This window comes from Kogia breviceps, chromosome 10 (assembly GCF_026419965.1).
Source record: "Kogia breviceps isolate mKogBre1 chromosome 10, mKogBre1 haplotype 1, whole genome shotgun sequence".
Classification (NCBI taxonomy): Eukaryota; Metazoa; Chordata; class Mammalia; order Artiodactyla; family Physeteridae; genus Kogia; species Kogia breviceps.
The window spans coordinates 48687733-48709872 of record NC_081319.1 but is presented as its reverse complement, the minus strand read 5'-3'; the positions used below and the strand labels follow the sequence as shown (position 1 = coordinate 48709872).

The 22140-nt window shown below is 57.7% G+C and overlaps 1 protein-coding gene across 11 annotated transcripts; it reads left to right on the top strand.

Moving 5' to 3' along the window:
• The first annotated feature begins 333 nt into the window (after nt 1-333).
• VILL (villin like) lies at nt 334-22020 on the top strand. 11 transcript variants are annotated; one of them, XM_067005696.1, is made up of 21 exons: nt 334-485; nt 611-751; nt 7993-8059; nt 8227-8301; nt 8632-8837; nt 10100-10208; nt 11476-11586; nt 11890-12089; nt 12479-12557; nt 12661-12759; nt 13469-13607; nt 13839-13939; nt 15887-16024; nt 16130-16288; nt 16822-17001; nt 17578-17723; nt 18737-18881; nt 20652-20837; nt 21005-21076; nt 21287-21505; nt 21759-22020. In XM_067005696.1, the coding sequence occupies exons 1-21, from the start codon at nt 406-408 to the stop codon at nt 21870-21872; spliced, it is 2766 nt and encodes a 921-aa protein (XP_066861797.1). In that variant the 5' UTR covers nt 334-405; the 3' UTR covers nt 21873-22020. The 11 variants fall into 11 exon arrangements, with proteins under 11 accessions (XP_066861797.1, XP_058933256.2, XP_058933255.2 ...); XM_059077273.2 differs by having other exon boundaries at nt 21272-21505; XM_059077272.2 differs by having other exon boundaries at nt 21269-21505.
• The last annotated feature ends 120 nt before the right edge of the window (nt 22021-22140 follow it).

The following is a 22140-nucleotide window of genomic DNA, read 5'->3' as shown; positions in this document are numbered from 1 at the left end:
TTTCCCAAGGCAGAGGTGAGGAGGGGGTCCCAATAAGATCCCCAGCTGCCTGACAGCTCCCTGCTTTTACAGTGAGGTGGGGAGCAGAGTAGCTACCCCCACTTCACATTGGAGCAGTGGATCGCACAAGCCACCGGGAACACCTCACCTGGCGGGAGGAGGGGGTAGGGAGGGTACCATCCTGGCCCCTGCTGTGTCTAATTGGGGTGGGTGCACGGGGGCTGCGCAGGGCCACGCATACCCCGCCACGGAGACGCAAGGCAATGACACCTTCTCGTTCGCAGAGACCTAGGGCTGTTCTCTGGACCGTCCTCGGCCTCGGGCACTCCACACGACTCATTAGAGTGGTGGCCCCCGCACGCAGGCACAGGACAGGCTCCATCTCCTCGGGCCCTGGCCGTTCCCATGGCGCCCTCGGAGGAGTCGCTCTCGGACCGTGCGCGCCCCGTTGACTGTGTCACTGCTCCTCCGCGGCCTGCAGCCAGGTGGGGGGGGGGGGCGGGAGGGGACCCACGCGGACCCAAGGCCGCTCTCCTCAAGGGCGTAGGACCGGACGTTTCCAGGCCGTGGGATCCGAGACACTAGTCAGGCAGCCCCGTCCCCGGCCCAGGTCCTGTCCGCGCTCCGGAGGGGGGCACCTCCCCGCCACCTGGGACCCGGTCTCCACCAGAGGCAACATCCTGCACCTGTCTGGGAGGGACTCGGACGAGACCTGGGACACCAGGACGCCGAGGTGGGAACCACAGCGCAGGTAACGTGGGGGCGGGGCCTGGAGGGGCGGGACCTGAGCCGTGGCTGGCATCCAGCGCCTGCCCCGCCCACTCCAGGCTCCCCGACGCCTTTGTCAACACTGATGCCGAGGGGGCTGGGCCTTCGGAGATAAGCCGGTGGGGGGGGGGGGGGGGGGAGGCGGGGAGGAACAGAGTAGCGCTGAGAACCCTGGGAACCCGCGGGGCGAGGGTGGAGGCGGGTCGCGGAGTCCCGGGGCAGGAAGAGGTCAGTGGTACGAGGGGGACATGGCCAGGGCGGTGCTGGATGAGGCAAGCCAGGCTCAGTCCCCTTGTGACTCCAATCCCGGATCCGTGGGAGGGTGGCCGAACCGGAGGAGGGGTTGACAGAGCTCCATTCTTGCTCCGGAGGATGAAGGGAGAGGCCGGGTACCCTCTCGTCCTTGCAGCATACTGAGTGCCTGTGATCACTGCTCTGGGCCTCAGTTTCCTCTCTCTATGCCAAGGGCCTGATCCCATGGAGGTTGTCCACACCAGACACAAAACAATGCTGCTCATCTGGACCCCAGGCCAGGCCCTGGGCCCACTGCCACCGCTCCGAGCCTTGGGTCACAGATTACAGTGTGGGGCGGTTCTGGAGTAGGGCAGTTATGAGAGACTTCCTAGAGACCCAGAGAAGTCTAAGGGGAGGGGCCTTGGAGAGGTCCTTGTGCCCCCACCACTAAGCTGCTGAGGCTGCATTGTGCCAGGTGGGGTGTGCTGCCCACAACGAGGGCGGAGGGAGGTGCCATTTTGGTTGAGTCCAGAATGTGGAAAGGGAGCCACGGGAAGATGTAGGGGAGAGGCTTCCAGGCAAAGGAAACAAGTGCAAAGGTCCAGAGACTAGAATGAGGTCGGCATCTTAAGAGACACCAGAATCCTGTAGCTGGAATGTAGTGAGAACTGGGGACAGTGATAGGAGATGCAGCCAGAGGGACAGGCAACAGGGGATTTGATTTTAGGGAAGCCTCTGGAAAGTTTGAAGCAGGGGAGTGGCATGATCTGATTTATGGTTGAAAGATCCCTCTGGCTATGGCAGGAGGATGGATGTGAGAGAGAAGCTCCTGCTGCCAGTTGGTGTGAGAGGCTGCTTCCCAGAGCAGGGCAGGAGTTGAGAGGGCTGGCCAGGCTCAGGGGACAAGATGAACCAGCCGCTGGCCAGTCTGCTTGGGTGTGAGGGGAGAAGAGGAACCCGGGATGGCTCCCAGATTTGGGGCCTGAGCAACTGGATGTTCCTGCCATTTCCGGAGGCTGTGAGGAGGTATATCTGAGAGAGGCCTGGCGTGGATGTCAAGCGTAAGGGCAGACGTGCCAGGAGAGATGGGACCGGATAAAAGAGACAGATGGAGGCTGGGGGAGTTCGGGAGGGGTGGGAGTTGGGGTCAGAAGAGAGCGTTTCCATGGTGTTTACAGCCTGGGGACTGAAACTTGAGAAAAAAAATAGAAAGGAGACGGGAGAAGGAGGGAAGGCTTGTGCCTGCTGACATTTAAAGGCCCCAAAGGAGGCGGCCAGTGCTGTGGGGAGAAAACTTGGGCTGGGGGAGGTTTCAAAAGGAAGGGTTGGTCAGCGGAGTTCCTGGTTGGTGGAGGGGAAAGGTAAGGTGAACACAGGGAGCCAACCCCCAGCTTTTGGGCTCTGGGGACTAGGAAAGGGCCATTTCCAGGGAATGAAGAACAAAGACCAACCATCCTGGACTGAGAGAGAAACTGAGATGAGGTGGGGAGAAGTGACTGACAGGCAAAGAGGTGGAGCCAAACGCAGGCACCTCACAGGCGCACACGCACAGTCACAAAAACGAACAGAGGCTCAAAAAGGCATTCTCCCACACACGAGGGCAGACGCACAGACACACACAGGGACTGGCCAAGTGCCTTGTGACACGGGCCTCCCTTCACACACAGGGACCCAGTAACTCTATCTGTTAAACACAGTCACACACCGGCAGTAGGTCCTCCTGGGCACAGCTGGACCCAGATTTCCTGGAGTCCCCCCACCCTGTGACAGAGAGCAGTGGGGGTGAGGACTGGACATGGGGAAAGGGTCTTGGGACCAATGGCAGCTTTTTTTTTTAAGGAATTTTTTAAAAATTAATTTATTTATTCATTTATTTTTGGCTGCATTGGGTCTTCATTGCTGCGTGTGGGCTTCCTCTAGTTGCGGTGAGCAGGGGCTGCTCTCCGTTGCAGTGCGCAGGCTTCTCATTGTGGTGGCTTCTCTTGTTGCAGAGCATGGGCTCTAGGTGCGTGGGCTTCAGTAGTTGCGGCGCACGGGCTTAGTTGCTCCGCAGCATGTAGGATCTTCCCAGACCAGGGATCTAACCCGTGTCCCCTGCGTTGCAGATGGATTCTTAACCGCTGTGCCCCTGGAGGTTCTGGAAGTCTCTGTTTTCCAGCTCTTCCCCCACCCCACAATCAGGAAGGAAAGGATGGGGCAGCCTAGGCGTGGAAGAAGCGACGTGTTCCCTCCCTGCAAGGGCTGGACTGGCCTCTCCCACGATGGGTATCAGGGCTCCCTGGGGAGGGCTGTGCCGGGCAGCGAGCCCGAATTGGGGTGGGGAGGGCAGCAGAGATGCAGGAGGGAGCCCTGGCCACCTTCCCCCACCTTCTGAAGTGACCTGGGTCTCACAGAGCCAGACTGCTGACACCCCCCGAACCAGCCTTGGTGCTGCTTCCTCCTAAAGTTTGCTGGGGTGGCCTGGCCTTCTGGAGGTCAGGGATCAGGGACTCTCAGAAGGGAAGTCTCAGTGGATTCCACACCCCACATCTTGGTGCAGCCCAGGCCTCCATCCCCCGCTCTCTCTGGCCACCGGTACCCAGGAGGTGAGGCCTGGCAGTCCAGCCAGGGGAAGGGGTTGGCTCTCAGAGAGCTGGGTCAATATTTGTTGACTGACTAACTGATTGACTACGTGTGAATGCCCCAGCCCGACAAGTGCTGGGGCGTGTCCTGCTGGGCAGGAACAGGGATTCAGTTACAGTGTTGGGGAGGGCAGTGGGCAGGGCCTGGACCCGAGCCAGGCCCAGCACTGCCCACAGGCAGGGTGAAGGAGTGAGCAGTTTCCAGCAGGTAGGCCGGGCAGGGAGGGGACTCGGGGGGCCAGGGTGGGGAGGGCTGCCCAAATCGGGTGTACCACATGGGGTCACTGGGCTTGGGGCTGCTGAGGGGCCGGCAGAACTGGGAAGGCAGCGGGCAGCCCAGCAGGTGAGAACACTGGTGGAGGCAGGAAGGCTGCGACCAGAGCGACCCTCAGGGGCAACAAAGTGTCAGATTTTCTATGGAGGGGGCGTGTCTGTCTCCCAGAGTCCATACACCTGGGGCCAGGGCCCTGTCCGTTCCTCCCACTCCAGCAGGCAGCACCCCCCTCCCCCTCCCCGGAAGTGGGGCAAAGTGACCTCAGGGTCTGCCCCTTCGCAGGATCCTCCGGAGGCGGAAGTTACACACCTAGGGGAGAAAAAGGGGCACCAGAGGAGGCAGGAGGCTCTGGGTAGAGGGAGGCGTGGGGGTGTGGAAGGAGGGGGCCCCGAGGGAGAGAAAGGGGCCCCTGGGTGGGAGGGGAACCCAGGGAAGGGAAAAGGAGGCCAGGGGAGAGAGGGTGCACTGGGGAAGGAAAGGGGTGTGAGAGGGTGGCTCCAGGGGAAAGAAGGGGGCATCTGGAGGAGGAAAGGAGCACAGAAAGGGTGGTGGAGGGGCAGTCAGGAGAGAAGGGGGCACTGGGGAGAGGGAGGATGCATGGGGGGAGGAAAGGGCACCCAGAAAAGGAGGGGCACCGGGACAGAAGGGCGTTTCAGAGGAGGAACTGGACATCTGGGAGAGGAAGGGGGCCACGGCTGGAAGCAGTGAGCCCCCAGGGAAGAGAAGGGGGCTTCCAGTAGGAGGAGAGGATACCTGGTAGAGGGTCCCCACTTGGGGTGGGTAATGGAAGGGGAAGAGGGGACACCCTTGGGTGGGAAAGCCTGGTGGGTCAGAAGGGGCACTCTGGGGAGGGCAGGGGCCTCCTGAGAGAGAAGGGACTGCCTGGAGGAAAGAAGAGGGTGCTGGGGAGAGAGGGCCCCCACCCTTTGAGCATCCCTTCTTGGTCCCCCCAGAATCCAGTTGGAAGACAGGTTACATGGGATGAGGCCTCGGGCCCTGGGAGCCTGAGAGTTTGGCTCCGCAGGCTGGCACTGGATATGCGGGCACCCTCCAAGCTCCCTGAGGATGATGCTGTCCCCACCCCATGCAACCAGCCCAGTCCCAACTTCCTGGCCACAGTCTGACCTCCCTGCCCCACAGGGAGCCCTGGTGACCCCTGTACTGAGCCAACCAATCTTCCTGTCACTCTGTCACTATTTCACAGTTACAGCTCCTAGTCTGTACCTCTGGTCACTGCCTGCCTGTGCCCTGGTGGTTGTCACAATCACTGCTTCTGCTACAGCATGGCTAGAGTGGAGTGGAGAGGGTGGGGGAGAGGAGTGAACACCGCACCAGGGCCACTAGGAGTGAGAAATTTGGAAAGAAGGGACTTCTGAGTCTACTGGGCAAAGCAGCAGCAAGAAGGAAAAGTTGCAGCTGGCAGGATTTAGGTTACATGTCGAAAGAATTTCCACGGATGAAGGAATGACCAAACCTCACGCAGAGGTTTCTGAAAGAGGGGTGCAGGGAAGCCAGGGGTCGTTGAGAGTCACCTGCCGACATGTAACAAAATCCAGAGCCCCCCTCTTCCCCAGATCCCTCTCATTCCACGCTTCTCTCTCCTGTGCACACTGAGAACCACAGAGCACGGCAAAGTTGCTGTTTGCAGAGCCAGTGGCTGTTTGCAATCTGTGTGTATTAAGTGTTCAGCTCTGTTTCAAGACTTTGAGAATGTTTTGGTCTGATCTATGCAAACTGCTCATGTTAGCTAAGCCTGTCACTTGCTGCAGAGTCTGTCACCTTCAGAGACAGTCTGTGTGTGCAGAGTCTGTCCTGGGTTTGCAGAACATTTGTCTTATCTGCAGAGCTTCTTTCTGTCCTGATCCTGTTTTGAGAGTGTCTTTTTTCAGAACCTGGGTCTTTTTAAACAGTCTGTCCCTCTTTCCTCATGGATAAGATATGGTTTTATTGCAGAAGCGGCCCTGAACGCAAGCCTATCCCTGAATCCCGAGCTTGTCCCGTGCCCTTGGCTGGGACATCTTTCTGCCTAAAGACACTGTCCCTGTCTATAAAGCATTGTCTGTTTACAGTTCCTGGCCCTGTCAGCAGAACCTGTTTCCTCTGCAGGGAGTATCTCTGTCTCTAGACTCTGTCCCTGTTCACAGAGTCTTTTCCTATTTCAGAGCCTGTTCTGTCTGCAGAACTTGAGCCCTATTTATACAGTCTGTGACATTTTTCAGGGCCTTTGCCTATTTGCACAGCTTGTCTGAACTTCCCTGGATAGAAACTCTTGTCTGCTTGCAGGCTCTACTCCTACTAAGAGTTTCTCACCGCTACGGGTCACTGTGTCTGGGAGCACCCCTGTCTTTCGACAGAGCACATCCCTGTTGGCAGAGCCCATGCCTGTCTGCACGGTCTACTCCTAATTCCATGTGTACTTGTTAACAGAACCTGTCCCTATTCATGGAGCCTTTATCTGTCTCTAGAACTCATCCTTTTCTAAAGCCTGTCCCTGTTTGCTGAACCTGGGCTCTCCACAGAACCCAGCCCCGTTTTTTGGTTTTTTTTTTTTTTTTTTTTTTGTGGTCCGCAGGCCTCTCACTGTTGTGGCCTCTCCCGTTGCGGAGCACAGGCTCCAGATGCGCAGGCTCAGTAGTTGTGGCTCACGGGCCTAGCCGCTCCGTGGCATGTGGGATCTTCCCGGACCCAGGCACAAACCCGTGTCCCCTGCATCGGCAGGCGGACTCTCAACCACTGCACCACCAGAGAAGCCCCCAGCCCCGTTTTAAGATCTTGCCCATGTCTGGGGCATCTGTGCTGGAACATGGAGCTGATTTCCTGGCCGGCTCCTTTCAGCAAATCCTGCCCTCTCTGAAGACACTGTCACTGTTAACAGAGGCTGTCTGTTTGCAGAGCCTGTGTGGGCTTACAAAACCTATCCCAATCTGCCAAGTCTCTGTCTATACAGGCTTTGTCTGCAGAGCCTGTGTCTTTTTGCAGAGCCCGGATTGCTCTGCAGAGCTCACGATTGCTTGCCCAGACTGTTCTGATCTCCTTGTTTGCAGGATTTGAGGTTGTTTCCGAAGGCTGTCCCTGCATGCAGAGCCTGACCATGCCTAGAGAGCTTTTGCCTGTTTCAGAGCCTGCCTCTGTCTGGCAAGCACTTCTCTGACTGGTGATGCTATGTCTCTTTGCAGAGCCTTGCCTATCTATGTGCCTGTTCATATCTGCAAAGCCTGTCCCTTCTGCAAAGAGTCCCTGTCTTAAGGATTTGTCCCCATCCACATTTGCAAAGCCTTTCCCAGTTCTGCAAAGCTCCTCCATACCTGCAGAACCCGGGACTGTCTGTAGAACCTTTCTCAGTGTTCATAACCTTTGCCTGTTTGCCCAGCTTGTCTGAATTTCCCTGGGTCCAGTCTGTGTCTCTTCACGTAGGTCATCCTTACAAAGGTGGTCCCTGTCAACAGAACTCATCTTTGTCAGGAAAACCTGTGCCTGTTGCATCCCTTTCTTGGGTCTGAGGAAGCTGTCCCTTTTCTCTGCAGGTGCTGTGTCTCTTTGTATGGCTATCTCCTAACTGTCTGAAAGACCTACGCCTATTTGCCTGGTGTGCAGAGCCTGTCTTGTCTACAGGATTCTGTCTCACTTCAAGAGCCTGCCCCTGTTTGCAGAGTCTGTCGCTGCCTACAGCACCTGTTTTGACTAGCAGAGCCCTCACCTGACTGCAAGCCTATCACTGTCTACAGTGACTGTCCCTGGCTGCAGATCCTGTGTCTGTATGCATAGCCTGTTTCAAACTCCCTGTCTGTTTGCAGAGGTTGTCCACAGACTCAAAGCCTATCATTGTCCACAGAGCTCAGCCCTGTTTCAAGAGCACAAGCACAGATGACAAGGCAGGTCCCTGTTTGCAAAGCCTCTGTGCCGACATCTGCAGTACCCGTCCTGGTGTGCTGGCCCTTTTGTTTACGCAGCCCTCCTCATGAGAGGCACAGGCTATGATGAAGGGTCTTTGGAGAGCTGTGTGGGGGGAGAGCTCTTGCTTAGAGCCCGGAGTACAGGCGGCCAGGGCCTGAGGACTCTGGCTCCTGTTCCCTCCCTCACTCTTTCCTGATCTAGGATGGACACCAACAGGGGCCTCCCAGCCATCGAGAGCCACAGGGACCTCCACATATGGATCACTGAGGTGAGCCGCACGACCGGACAGAAGAGCTGGTGATAAAGACAGTGTGCAGGTCTCTCAGACCAGGCTTCTCTCGCCCCCCACTCAGAGCTCCTTCCCCCTACCCCACAGGGTCATGGCTGGGGGGAACGGGGTCTCCCAAGTTGTCACTAGGCACCTTCCTCTCCCAGAACCTTAAGATGGTGCCGGTCCCCGAGCGGGCTTATGGGAACTTCTTTGAGGAGCACTGCTACATCGTCCTGCACGTGAGCACTTCGGGAATCTGGGGGGTGGGGGATGGTGGTGGCTGGCCCTTTGGGTGTTCCATGGGGCAGACTAAGCTCCGCCCTGGCAAAAGGCAGGCTGGGAGCCCAAGAATCGCATCCCATATGAAGGCTGCTGCCTTTGAGGCCTCTTCACCCTTCCCTCCCCGGTCTCCATCTCCTGTCGATGGAAGCACCTGACCATTCTCCCCACAGCCCTTAGTACATCCTCCACCTCGGTCTCCCATCTCCGCCCCAGCCCTCGGGCCCCACCCCACTCCTGGGACCTCAGCCCCTCACCACACATACGGACGCAAAACACCTGGGCCCTAGATCCCCCAGAGCCTGAAGGCCACATCGGGGGCGCCCAAAGACCTGCACTACTGGGTCGGGAAGGAGGCGGGTGTGGAGGCGCAGGGTACGGCGGGCTCCTTCGTGCAGCACCTACAGGAGGCGCTGGGTGGCGCCACCGTGCAGCACCGCGAGGCGCAGGGCCACGAATCCGCCTGCTTTCTCAGCTACTTCCGCCCTGGAATCATGTGAGTGAGGCGAGCAGGGGGCGGGGAGGGGCAGGAGCCGCGGCGTGGCTGGCGGCCTGGGGCAACTGTCTCCCTCATCACAGTGTGGGGGTGGGGTGGGGCAGGTAACAACTTATTGACATACAAGTCATACCATACAACCCACCCTTTTAAAGCATACAATTCAGTGATTTTTAGTGTATTCACAGACTTGTGGGATCCATCGCCATAATTTTAGAACATTTTCATCACCCCCAGAAGCAGCCCCGTACCCTGTAGCATCACTCCCCATTTCCCCCAGTACTCCTTTGCCCCAGTCTGTATAGATTTCCCTCTTCTGGACCTTTTAAATAGAATTATACAACACCGTTTATGGATATACCACATTTTAATTATGTATTCATCACTTAATGGACATTTGGGTTGTTTCCACTTTTTAGCTGTTATGGGTAATACTGTTGTTAACATTTGTATACAAGTTTTGGGTAGTTTTCCCCCACAGTTTTATTGAGATATAACCGACACAGAGCACTGTATAAGTTTAAGGTGTACAGCATAATGGTTTGACTTACATATATTGTGAGATGATTACTGCAGTAAGTTTACTCACCATCCAGTATTGTATGCAAGTTTTTGTGTGGACATATGTTTCTCATTTCTCTTGGGTGTATACCCAGGAGTGGATCCCAGTGTTGTTTTTCAGTTTGCTTTTCTGTTACTTTGCCCAATAGAAATATGTCTTTTGCTGTAAATTGCTTCAAATATTTATTTAATTAACAATTACAATATATTAGGTCGAACCATAGGAAATTGACAGTATTCAGTCATTTCTGTTGAACCTGATACATGTAAATAGTATATACATAAATGCACACACACATGTATACATGCACATGCAGAAAACACACCACCCCATGTATGTCCATCTACAGATGGGCACCCACACACATCGGTGAGTATTCATGTCCACCTACACACATATACGCGGTTGTCTGAATTCCATGCACGCACATCTGTATTCACACGGATAAACAGATACACGTTATACCCCACATGCATACATGTATATATACATTCATGTGTCCACATATCTACACATGGATAAACACATGCACGTTACTGCCCCCATATGCTTGTATACATATGTGTTCATATCTACTTGCACACATGTATTAAACAGGCACATGTATGTCCCCACAAGCGTGCATGCGGGTGCGTACATCTGCACTCACCCCTGCGCATGGCAGCATATGGTCTCACATGGGACCCCGTGCTCTCCTCAGCTACCGGAAGGGAGGCCTGGCCTCTGCCCTCAAGCACGTGGAGACCAACATGTACAATATCCAGCGACTGCTGCACATCAGAGCAGGGAAGCACGTGTCAGCCAGCGAGGTGAGAGCTGCCAGGGATGCCACCTGACCATGGACTCAGCTGGACTGCATGTCCTGAAGTGTAGGGAAGTGTGGAGGGTGGTGGGGACAGTGGGGGAAACGCGGGGGGTCAGCATTCCCTGATGGCCCATCCTGATGAGGAGAGAGAAGGCAGAGCCAGGCTTCCAGCCCCACCCCTCCCACAGCTCCTTTGACCCTCTGTTTCCTCATCTGTCCCATGGACACACTGAGAACTAGGGAGGTGAGGCAGACGAGATGATGCACCTGGATGGCCCTGGTAAGCAGCACAATGGGAAATAGCATGATTTGGGGAGGTGCACAGCCCCACATTCTCATACACATCATAATTGTCACCCATAGGCACACCCAGTGTCTCCACTGTTAGCCCTAATGCCACTCGGTCCATAGAGTGCCCTTGTGCAAATTAGACCTGAGTGCCCCTTACTTCCGTCTGTCAGGATATTGATGGAAAATACTGATCTTGTGAGAACAAGACAGTTTGCTGCCATCAGTGTAATGAACAGTCAGGAGTTGGACGCCTGCGATGTGAATGGTGACACTGAGTTGTGTACGTTACTGTCTGCATGGTATGTGGCAACTCTGTGACTCACAGACAATCCCACCCAGGCTCACGCAGTGTCACCCACAGATTTAGTGATCATACTTCCCCGGTCATGCAGCGCCACCATGCAGCCGCAGGTTTTGCCTGTTAGCCTGGCATAATTATTCAGAGCTCCTACTTTTACTCTCCAAAGCATTGGGATGATAATTGCCCTTTTCCACAGTTAACGCACTGTCCCCCACACAGGTACACATGCACTGTCAGCCAGGAGCTCATACACTTCTTCACATTTGATGTTCACCTACGCACACATCTACCCATGTGGATAAACTGATTCTTGCGCCCCACTTGCATCCATGTGTCTGTGTACACATGTACTGCTGTAGACCTGACTGAGTGAGAAGTGTCACACTTGGTCACGGACACCCTGTGAAATGCAGCATAACCTACGGTTACACGTGCCCAGAGATGCACCCAGCCACATCCACAGGGACGCTCAAGGTCTCACATGCTTACGTGGATGCGTGCCTGCACACCATCAGAGTGGTGTTGCACTCACACGTACACCCAGTTGCACGCAGCTTCATGCACATAAGTGACACATCTGAGCTATGCGCACGTGGGCAAGGACAGGCTGCAGTGCCCCTCCACCTGGGTGCGGGTGGTATGACACACTGTCTCCCTCCCTGACCCCTGGCTCTGGCAGGTGGAGCTCTCCTGGCACAGCTTTAATAAGAGTGACATCTTCCTGTTAGACCTGGGCAAGATGATGATCCAGTGGAATGGGCCCCAAACCAGCACTGCCGAGAAGGCGCGGGTCAGTGTCTGCCCCGGGAACTAAGGGGTGCAGTGCTCGGGGAGAGGGGTGGTCCTCCAGGTGCCCATCCTCCAGCTACCCCAAGAGGTGGGCTTCACTCTCGCCTAAGAAGCTGAGAAGCACCTACAAACTGAGTCCAGATCCTGAACTGGTGGTACCCCTGGATGCCAGGATAAGGGGAAACCTCCCCTGGCCCCCAGCCTCTGGGAGCTGAGCAGTGACAGGAGGATTCTGGGCTGGACTGTCTGAGAGGTGAGGGGGGGCATTCTGGGGATACTCTGACTGCCAGGTCCTGTCCCGCAGGGCCTGGCCCTGACCCGCAGCCTCCAGGACAGGGAGCGTGGTGGCCGTGCACAGATTGGCGTGGTGGATGATGAGGCTGAAGCCACTGACCTCATGCAGATCATGGAAGCTGTGCTGGGCTGCAGAGTGGGCAACCTGCACACCGCCATGCCCAGCAAGAGTATTGACCAACTGCAAAAGGCCAATGTCCGCCTCTACCAGTGAGCAGACCTTGGGAGTGGGCAGGGTGGGTGGAATAGGAATAGCCCAGGCGTGTATGTCCGGCATTACTGCAATAACACGGTGTCTCTAGGAAGCCCTCTAGAAAAGGTTCATGGGTTTCTGGGACAGGCCATGTGGGACCTTAGACCCAGCCTGTGCTCTTGCGTGGCTGCCTTTCTGAGAACGCATTGTACAGACAGGGCGACTGAGGCCCTGAGAGGGCCGGGGAGCTGCCTAAGTCTTCACAGCAAGGCTGCAGTGAAGACCTCAACCTGGGCCCCCAGCCCCCAAGCCTTTTGCCTCTGGAGGTGCGAGGGGCAGTGGTAGCTGGAGTGGAGCCAGGCCCGGGAGGAGCTGAGCTGCCCACATCTGGATGCCTGTCCCCTAGTGTCTACGAGAAGGGCAAGGATGTGGTGATCCAGGAGTTGTCGACCTGCCCTCTGGCCCAAGACCTACTGCAGGGGGAGGTGAGGCAAGCCTGGCCCCAGCCATCCCGTCCATCTTCCCACCCACTGCACAAGCCCAACCCAGTCTGGACCACCTACTGACCAGCCCCACTTTGGCTCCCAGAACTGCTACATCCTGGACCAGGGTGGTTTCAAGATCTACGTGTGGCAGGGACGCATGACTAGCCTCCAGGAGAAAAAGGCTGCCTTCAGCAGGGCTCTGGTGAGGCTATGGGGCCCTGTCTTAGAGGGACATAGTGCTGCCCTGGTTCCTGGGTCGGGAGGAAACCGCCCTACCCTGCAACCTAAGCTGGGAGACATCCATGTCCTGGGGTCTAAAGAGAGAGGTAGTCCTGCCCTGGGGCCAGAAGGGGGATACATCCTGCCCTGGGAGCCCTGCCTGACTGAGGAGGACATAACCCTGCCCTGGGGTCTAAGCCTGAAGACCCACCGCCCTGTCTGAGGGCGGAGACACAGCTCTGCCCAACTGTCCGAGGGGGAACACAGGGCCCCTCTCTGGGGTACCGCGGGCTGTGGCCTGCCTTGGGGGCCCTGATGGGGGAGGACCAGATAGCTTCCAAGAAACCATGTGTAAAAGGGGGATGTGGGGGACCCGCCTTGAGGTCTGAGGATTCGCCAAGCACTGGGTGCTCCCTCCTTTTCCAGGAGGGGCGGCAGGGCTCTGCCTGGGGTCTGACGGGTGGTCATAGCTGGCCCTTCCCGAGGCCCGGACTGACGGGACCCTGCCTGTCATCAGGGACCTCGGAGAAGTCGGTAGTGCCGGAGCCAGCTCCTTCAACCAGTCATGAGCTCAGTTAATTAACGTTGCTCAGTGCACTGGCTGGCCCCACAGCGTGAGCGGCAGGTCCAGCGGGTGGAGCGGAGCAGTGGGCCCTTGGGCCACACGCTTGACAGAGCCCCCCCCCGCCCAGGGCTTCATCCAGGCCAAGGGCTACCCGAGCTACACCAATGTGGAGGTGGTGGACGAAGGCGCCGAGTCGGCCGCGTTCAAGCAACTCTTCCGATCGTGGTCTGGGGAGCAGCGCAAGAACAAGCACCTCCGCGGAAAGGGTGAGGGAGCGTGGCCGGATGGCGGAGCGGAGCTCCGAGCAGAGGCTTCCTGAGCGATGGGTGGGGCGGGGCGGGGCGGGGCCGGAGGGGCGGGGCCGGGGCGGGGCCCAGAATCTCCACGGGAAGGGTGAGGGGCCGTAGCCGGAGGGAGCTTCCTGCGTGATTGGCTGGGCGAGGTGAAGTCTGAGACAGGGCAGACGTCGCCAGTGACACCCTCTCTCCCACCCTCAGGTAAATTACTTCAGGTGAAACTGGACGTGGGCAAGCTGCACAGCCATCCTGAGCTGGCGGCCCAGCTCAGGATGGTGGACGACGGCTCTGGGAAGGTGGAGGTGAGGGGCACTGGCTTGGCCGGGGGAAGATGGGCGCACAGGTGTAGGCTTTGTCTTCAGGTGAACCTTATGACTGCTAAAGTGACCCAGGTACGCCCAGGTGCACATCTACACACAATCAGGGACACACGGGGCATGTGTACGTATACACGCACCCTCCGCCCCTCCAGCTCATACGCATCACGCTTACAGTCCCACGCAGCCACGGCCACTTACTCGGTAACACTCATGGCACCCAGAACAGTAACATTCAGACAATTAATTGTGCCCTTTTGTCATATGTATGACACATACATATTATAATATAGACACACATACACCTTGTGATTGCACTTATTCAAACAATTGCTAACATGTAAGCATACAAACTCTACATCACACATGATCACAGCCCCACACGCCCAACACAGAGTCACACCCTGTCAGCCACCCGTCTGGTCTCAGACCAATGTTCTGGGAGATGCAGGGGTTGGGGGCTCCTTCCAGGCTCTGTACAGGGCAGGGTTGTATCTTGACTAATTGGGTCACCCCCAGGCAGGGCCCTTAATTCCTTCAGGGCTCAGTTTTTTATATGTAAAATGGGGCTAAAGATGTGGTCCCCCCCGGCCCCAAAGCTGGTGTGCGGGCACTGAGAGCTTATGGGAACAGGACAGCTGGGCCTGTGTGAGGCGCGCTAGTTCTCCAGGTAGGCCGAGGCCAGAGAAAATACTGTTTCTCCAAGGTGCCCTCTGACATTTGCCCTACTGTGGATGGACAGTGGCAGTGAGTGGGGAAAGACTGAGATAGGAGAAGATGGGGAGGAGGGGGAGGAGGGAGAGAGGATGACAGGTTGGGGGGACAGGGAGAGACAAAGAAGAGGAGACTGAGAATGAGAGAGAGGGCGGAGGAGACCTAATAGAGGAAGGAGGGGATGGGATGCAGCGCAGGGAGGGGTGAGGGCACAGGGAGAGGAGAAAGGGGGTCAGGGAGAGATGGGGTACCCAGGGAGAGACAGAGGGGCAGCCAGCTAGAGAGAGAAAAGGAGAAACAGGAAAGCGGAGAGAAGGGCAAGGGAGGAACGAAGGAGGGGTCTGCAGCCCAGGCCCCTAGCACAAAGGCAGGGAGGGGATGTCCCCAGCCCCCCCCACCACCACAGCAGGCTCGGGGACAGGCAGCCAGAGGGGGGCGCTGAGCCAGGAGGCCTGGCTGCCAGGTGAGTGCTGCTCCTGGAGGCGAGTGGTTGCAGTCAGCCTCTTCTGCAGAAGCAGGATTCTCGGTGCTCTGGTCTTTTCCAGAGACTGCTGTCAGGCTCTGTGTGGCCACGGGATGCCCAGATGTTGTTTCTTGCCATGTCGAGGTGAGCGCTGTAACCCCCACTTCACAGGTGGGAAAGACTGAAGCTCAGAAAGGTCTCACTGCCAGTGTGGGTGACCGGGATTCAACCAGGGCTTGCCTGGCTCCAGGGCCCATGCTCGGCTACCCACAGGAACAGGACATCACATTAAGTGTGACTACGTGTTTCCCTTTCAGTCTTTGAACAGGGTTTGCTGTTTTAAGTGACACTTGAAAAAAAGGAAATTTTTCCAAGAGCCCTAAGGCCTTTCTTCTGCCCAGCTTCTACTGCCCTAGCCTGAACAGAGAGCAGCTGTGCAGGGCTGTGGCTGGTGGGGTCAGGCTGGGGTGGCATGTGGCAGCCTGGGCAGCCTCTGGAGTCCTCACCACTTGTTTGTCCCAGGCACCACACACCAACTCAGAGTCCTGGCTGAGAACAGGCTGGCACAAGTGTGGGTCCCAGGGGTCCCTGGGGGAAGCACAGAGTGTAGGGTGGGCACAGAGCTCGGGGGGAGCCTCTTGTCTGCACAGATGAGGCATGCCCCCAGCTGCAGAGACCTTCCTGGCTGGACGCAGGGTGGGTGGGCTAGTTCAGGTGGAGGCACCACCCCTGCCTGTTGGTCCCCTGTTCCTCAGGTGTGGTACATCCAGGACTCATGCAGGCAGCCCGTGGACCCCACGCATCACGGACAGTTGTGCGCAGGCAACTGCTACCTTGTCCTCTACACGTACCAGAAGATGGGCCTCATCCAGTACATCCTGTACCTATGGCAGGTGCGCCAGCCTGAGCAGGGTGGAGGGCACCCTCGAGCCCCAGAGCTGAGGAGGTGAGAGTGGGGTCTGGGAGCCGTGCCAGGCCCTCACCACCCCTGCCCGCAGGGCCTCCAGGCCGCCGCACACAAGATCAAGGCCCTGAAGAGCAATGCCGAGGAGCTGGACCTCCAGTACCGTGGAGTGCTGGTGCAGGAGCACGTGACCATGGGCAGCGAGCCCCCTCACTTCCTCGCCATCTTCCAGGGCCAGCTGGTGATCTTCCAGGTAGGGCCCGTCTTGCTGCTGTGGCTGCAGCCTCTCCACTCCTCCGTGTGCCCCAGGCCCTTACACACATGTGCTAAGCACCTTCTGTGCAGGTCAGGAGCCCAGCGGTAGCCCCGTGGCTTCCTGGTGCTTGTCCGAGGCCCAGGAGCTCCAAGGGTGACCCCTGCCTGAGTTTCTTCCCCCATCCCCAGAGGCAGCCACAGAACAGGCTCACAGTGCCGAAGCGGAACGGAAAGGGAGCCGGGGCCTTACCTGGGGTCACACACAGGCAAAGCTGTTCCCCACTTTCTGTCTTCAAGGCCTGGGGGAATCCATGCTCTGACCCCTCGGAGATGGGGTGAGGGGTCTGTTTAGAAAGGGCCTGGTTCCCTATTCTAGACCGATGGGGTCCTCACACTCCACACTCAGAGGGTAGAAAACAGAGGTGGCTTCAAGAGAGGGATCCCTGGGTGCCGAGGCAGTTTGGCCCCCACTGGGAGAGGGAGGCGGCCCCAAGAGCCCTTGCCTCAGCCTGAGGCCCAGCCCTCTCGTAGGGGAGCGCTGGGCACGATGGGAAGGGGCAGCCAGAGTCCGCCACAAGGCTCTTCCACATACGAGGCACCGACAGCTACAACACCTGGACCCTGGAGGTGCCAGCCCGTGCCTCGGCCCTCAACTCCAACGACATCTTCCTGCTGGCCACAGCTGGCCTCTGCTACCTCTGGTTTGGGAAGGTACCCCAGCAATAACCACTTGACTTATGCCTGGGGCAGCGGTGCCAGGCTAGGGAAGGGTCTACTCTGCAGCGGAGGCTGACTTCAAGTCCAGCCTCAGGCCGGAGGGAGGTGGGGGAGAGGGCACAGTGTCCCTTCTGGGCCCTGGGGGAAGTTATGGGTGGACTTGGGCATCCACGGGTCAGAGCCAGGCCAGGCCCAGGCTGCCTCCCCTCCTTCCTGCCTCGTGCTGGGACCGTGTCCCTTCCCAAGTCTCTTGCGAAAAGGAGGCCTAGTTCAGATTGCCAGGGTTTTCTCTGATCTTCAGCATAAACTGTGAATGATCTCCAAGCCTGGAGGTCCCCATCCTGTGCTCTGGACCTGGAGAGGGTCCCGGTCCCTGTGACCTTGATCAGCTGAGGAGACAGAAGGAGGAGGGGGAGGAAGGGAGATACTTTTTCATGTGTGCCCAGCCACGAGCCCAGGGCTCCTGTGACTCAGGCGTGGCTCTGCACAGGCTCCTGTTTGTAGGGGATGTGGTGCAGGAGGTGAAGGCCCCTCCCTGTGCAGGGCGTGACCCAGCTCTTTGTCTGCCAGGGCTGCAGCGGTGACCAGCGTGAGATGGCACGGACAGTGGTCACCGTCATCTCCAGGAAGGACAAGGAAATGGTGCTGGAGGGTCAGGAGCCTCCCCACTTCTGGGAGGCCCTGGGGGGCCGGGCGCCCTACCCCAGCCGCAAGAGGTGACAAGGCTGGGAGGAGGGTGCTTTCCTGACCCAGAGGAGGAAACAGGCCCAAGAGGGTGGGTGACTGATTAAGGGTCACACAGGGAGGTGGAGAGGCCAGACTGGAGCTGAGAACTCGTGGCTCCCCAGTCCAGGGGCTCCCAGGAGCACAGCCGACCCTTCCCTCCTCCCTAACTTGGAGCATGAAGGTGCCGAGGACAGCAAGGTGGTGGCGCCCTCTGCTGGCCGAATGTGCTCCCTGTACGGTCCCCGTCCTGGACCATCCTATCGGCAGAGGGCCAGAGGGCAAAGTGCATTCCCCCACCTCACAATCCCCACGGGTGGTGTCCCCGGTGTTATATGACGTATGGGTAAACAGCGTGTGTGGAGTGTGCAAGAATAGTGTGTGGGGTGTGTGTAAATGGATAAGGGTGTGTATGGGAAGGAAGGGCAGAGTGAGGCCTCAAAGGGAACTGGAAGTGGAGAACCTGCCGCTCTGCATGTCTGTGCGGCCCAGCTATGCGCTGTGCTCCCCCCAAGTCTCCTGAGCTCCTAAGTGCTGCTGTCGCCTTCTCTCAGCCTGGCTTCTGTCCTCCCACCTTGGGCCTGAGGCCAGGCTCCTGGGCTCCCGGTCATGGGTGGGGCCAGCAGCTCCTCCCTCCCAGGGCGGCGGGGCTCCAGCTCGGCCCTCCCTCTGCACTCAGCCAGCCACCCCCTCCTTCCCCGTGCTCCTTCCCCGGGAAATTCATGGGGCAGCTTGCACCCCGGCTGCCTGTGGGAAGACAGACTACCTAACCTGCTTTCCCCACTGAAACGAGGACATGGAGGCCCAGAGAAGGGCAGGCGTTTGGGAGTGGATCCTGGGATGGGTGGAACTCAGAGGGGAGCAGGTGCCTCCTGCTCCAGGAGGCATTGTGTCCCAGCCCCTGAGGGGCGGTAGAGGGGTGCTGTGCTGCGGGCTGGCTTGGCCCAGGCTGGTCAGAAGCCCAGGTCTCTCTGTGCCCCTCATGGCTTTGTGCCATGCTGGCCAGGCTCCCCGAGGATGTGTCCGACTTCCAGCCACGACTGTTTGAGTGCTCCATCCAGACGGGCCCCCTGGTCCTCACGGAAGTGGTGTTCTTTAGCCAAGAGGACCTGGACAAGTATGATGTCATGTTACTGGACACCTGGGAGGAGGTGCGGCAGCCTGGGTGCCTGGCTGGGGTGCGAATGGGGGGTGTCTGCACCTGTGTAACTGAGTGTGTGTGTGACTTTGTGTTTCTAGCCATGTGACTGCATATAAGGCTACGGGTGAGTGTGTGACTATCTATGACACTGTAACACTGAGTGACTGGGCAATTGTGTGACTGTGGATAAGACACCAGGGATGACTCTGTGACCCAGGGAGCCTGTGGGAGACTGGCTGTGTGTCTGGGACTCATGTGTGGTTGTGACCGGTTGTGTAGTTGGGTGTAACTCCGTTTGCCTTATAAGGGCATGTGAGTCCATGCAACTGAGTGCTTATGGCTGACATGTCAGTGCCGAGTGGGTGGCCATAAAGTGACTGTGTGTGTGTGTGTGTGTGCGCGTGCATGCGCATGTGCGTGATGCCTCTGTGTGACTGCATTTGATCTCTAGTTTATTTATTTCCTCTCTGGTCTTTATTATTTCCTTCCTTCTGCTGACTTTAGGTTTTGTTTGTTCTTTTTCTAATTCTTTTAGGTGGTAGGTTAGGTTGCTTATTTTGAGATTTTTCTTGTTTTTCTGAGGAAGGCCTGTATCACTATGAACTTCCCTCTTAGGACTGCTTTGGCTGCATCCCATAAATTTTGTATGGTTGTGTTTTCATTGTCATTTGTCTGTCTGTGTGCCTGCATTTGCCTGTGTGTGTGCAGCTGTGTGTAATGGCTGTGTGGTCAAGGAACTGGCTATAAGTGACCAGACCATCTATAACTGGTGACACTGTGAGAGAGAGACAATGTAACTAGCTGCAGGTGTGAGTGCCTGAGTGACTGAATTCGTGTGACCGTGTAATCATGTTTCTGTGTGGCTGGATGTGATGGTGTTTCAGGCTACTTGTGTTTTCAGGCTGCGTGATCCATTGTAACTGTGCTTAGGTGCAACTATGTGTGAGTATGGGTGACAGTGTATGGCTGTGATTTGCCATCTGGCTGAGTGGTGGTGGACAGTTGTGTCTGTGTATCTGTGGTCGTGTGTGTGTATATGTGTGTGTATCTGCATCACTGTGCCTGGGACTCTGTGTGACTACTGTGGCAAGGAGGCCTTTGGGCTCGCATCCCACTCAGAGCACAGCCAAAGCCCTTCCCCCAGCCCTGTGACCAGCGGCCCCGACTCTCCCCCTTGCTCACTCTGTTCCAGCCACCATGGCTTCCTGGCCGCTCTGTGAACATGCCAGCGTGCTCAGGGCCTTTGTACTGGTTGTTTCCTCTGCTCAGAACACTTTACCCCCAGACATACATGTGACTTGCTCTCCCACCTCCCTCAGAGCTTGACTCCAGTGTCATCTTCTCAGTAAGGCTCTCCCTGACTCTAATTTAAAATGACAGTATCCACCCCGCCACCATCCCACTTCTCTTCTTTCCCTGCTTTATTTTTCTCCATCTGATATACTACATATTTTACTTATTTTTGTGTCTCCCCCAGCAAAAAGAAAGCTCTACAAGAGCAGGGATTTTGTTTCTGTCTTTCTCATGGTTGAGTCCCCCCGTGCCTAGAACATTGCCTGGCACACAGTCGTTGCTCAGTAAATATGTGTGGATTGATTGCACACATGCATGCCTGACACCTCCTGGCACAGTTATGGGTGTGTGGGTGTGCAGCCAGCCTGCTGGGTGGGTCTGGTTGGCTGGGATGTGTGCATCGGGTTCTGAGACCACCTGATGGGCAGGGCTGGGAGGGAAGTGGTCAGCTCCACCCACCCAAGGCCAGGCCCCCTCTGTGGCCCAGATCTTCCTGTGGCTGGGGGCAGCTGCGAGCCAGTGGAAGCAGGAGGCCGTGGCCTGGAGCCAGGAGTACCTGAAGACCCACCCAGCAGGGAGGAGCCTGGCCACGCCTATCGTGCTGGTCAAGCAAGGCCACGAGCCTCCCACCTTCACTGGATGGTTCCACACCTGGGACCCCTACAAATGGACGGTGAGTGAGGCCTGAACCCCCCATCCCAACCCTAATCCTGGGAGAGGGGCCTGCCCTGGCAGATGGTGGGGGGAGCCATTGCCCTGCCCAGGGACCTCCAGTGTGTGTGGGGAATCTGGTCCTATTGGTGCCCCTCCATCCGGCCCCCACCCTGATTCTTGCCCCAGAGCAATCAGTCTTATGAGGAGGTGGTGGAGGGCGGCCTGGGAGCAGTATCTGCCATCTCAGAGATAACAGCAGTGAGTATTGGGGCCTCCCAGGGGTATGGGCTCGGCTGGCATGGCCCAGAGGGCAGGATGAGCAAGGAAGGAGCCAGGCGCCGGTAGAGGGCAGGGGTGGCAGTTGGGGGCAGGAGGGCGGGTGGGCTCAGTGTGGCCTCCCATGGGAGCCCATCCCCCAGCTTCCCCAGCCTGAGTCCCCTCTCCTGACAGCAGGTCAACAACTTACAGCTGTCCAGGTGGCCAAGCAATGGCAGGGCAGGCCCGGCGGCCCCGTGGGCCCTCAAGGGCTCCAAGGACAGCTCCAAGAGCGAGCTGGAGCTGGGCCCCAAGGCGGGCGGCAGGAGCAGCAGCCCCAGATCCGTGGCCAGCGGGAGCCTGCCCCGAGAACAGCTGATGCACCAGGCTGTGGAGGACCTGCCGGAGGGTGTGGACCCGGCCCACAAGGAGGTGGATGCCTGAGACCCCCGCCCCACCACTCACCGCCCCAGCAATCATGCATATAAAGCTGAGCTGCCAGCGCCCAGGGCATGACCCACTGATGGTTGGCAATGGGCAGGCTGCCCTGGGAGATGTGTGTTCCAGATAGGGTGATGGGCACAGAAGTGTGGGAGAGGATGACACCTCTGGGTGAGTGGGACAGGGTTCTGGGCTCAGCTGACACCCTTCCTCTGCACCCACTCCCTCCTCTCCCCCACCCCAGTCCTATCTCTCAGACTCTGATTTCCAAGATATCTTTGGGAAGTCCAAGGAGGAGTTCTACAGCATGGCCAAGTGGAGGCAGCAGCAGGAGAAGAAGCAGCTCGGCTTCTTCTGAAGCCCGGCCCTGCCGTCTCCATCTACGTGGCCAAGACGCCTGTCTGCGGGCACCTCCCCTACACGTATATGAGTCCCCCGGGGAGGCCCTCCTAGCACACCCTGCTTGGAGACTCCTGGGTCACTAAAATAAAAGCCTGTGGCCTTCACCAGATGTGGTGAGTGGGCTTTCAGGTCTGGGTCACTCAGCAGGTCCACCTCTGGGGAGAGTGGGCCTCTGGGGTTGGAGGGGTCGGCCGTGACAGTCCAAAGACTGAGCCCTCCATACC

Coding starts and splice junctions, on each gene's coding strand:
- VILL (XM_059077272.2), top strand. CDS start 406: ATGGCGCCCTCGGAGGAGTCGCTCTCGGACCGTGCGCGCCCCGTTGAC. Junction 17,724..18,736: donor CCCTACCCCAGCCGCAAGAG/GTGACAAGGCTG, acceptor CATGCTGGCCAG/GCTCCCCGAGGATGTGTCCG. Junction 21,506..21,758: donor TGGACCCGGCCCACAAGGAG/GTGGATGCCTGA, acceptor CCCCCACCCCAG/TCCTATCTCTCAGACTCTGA.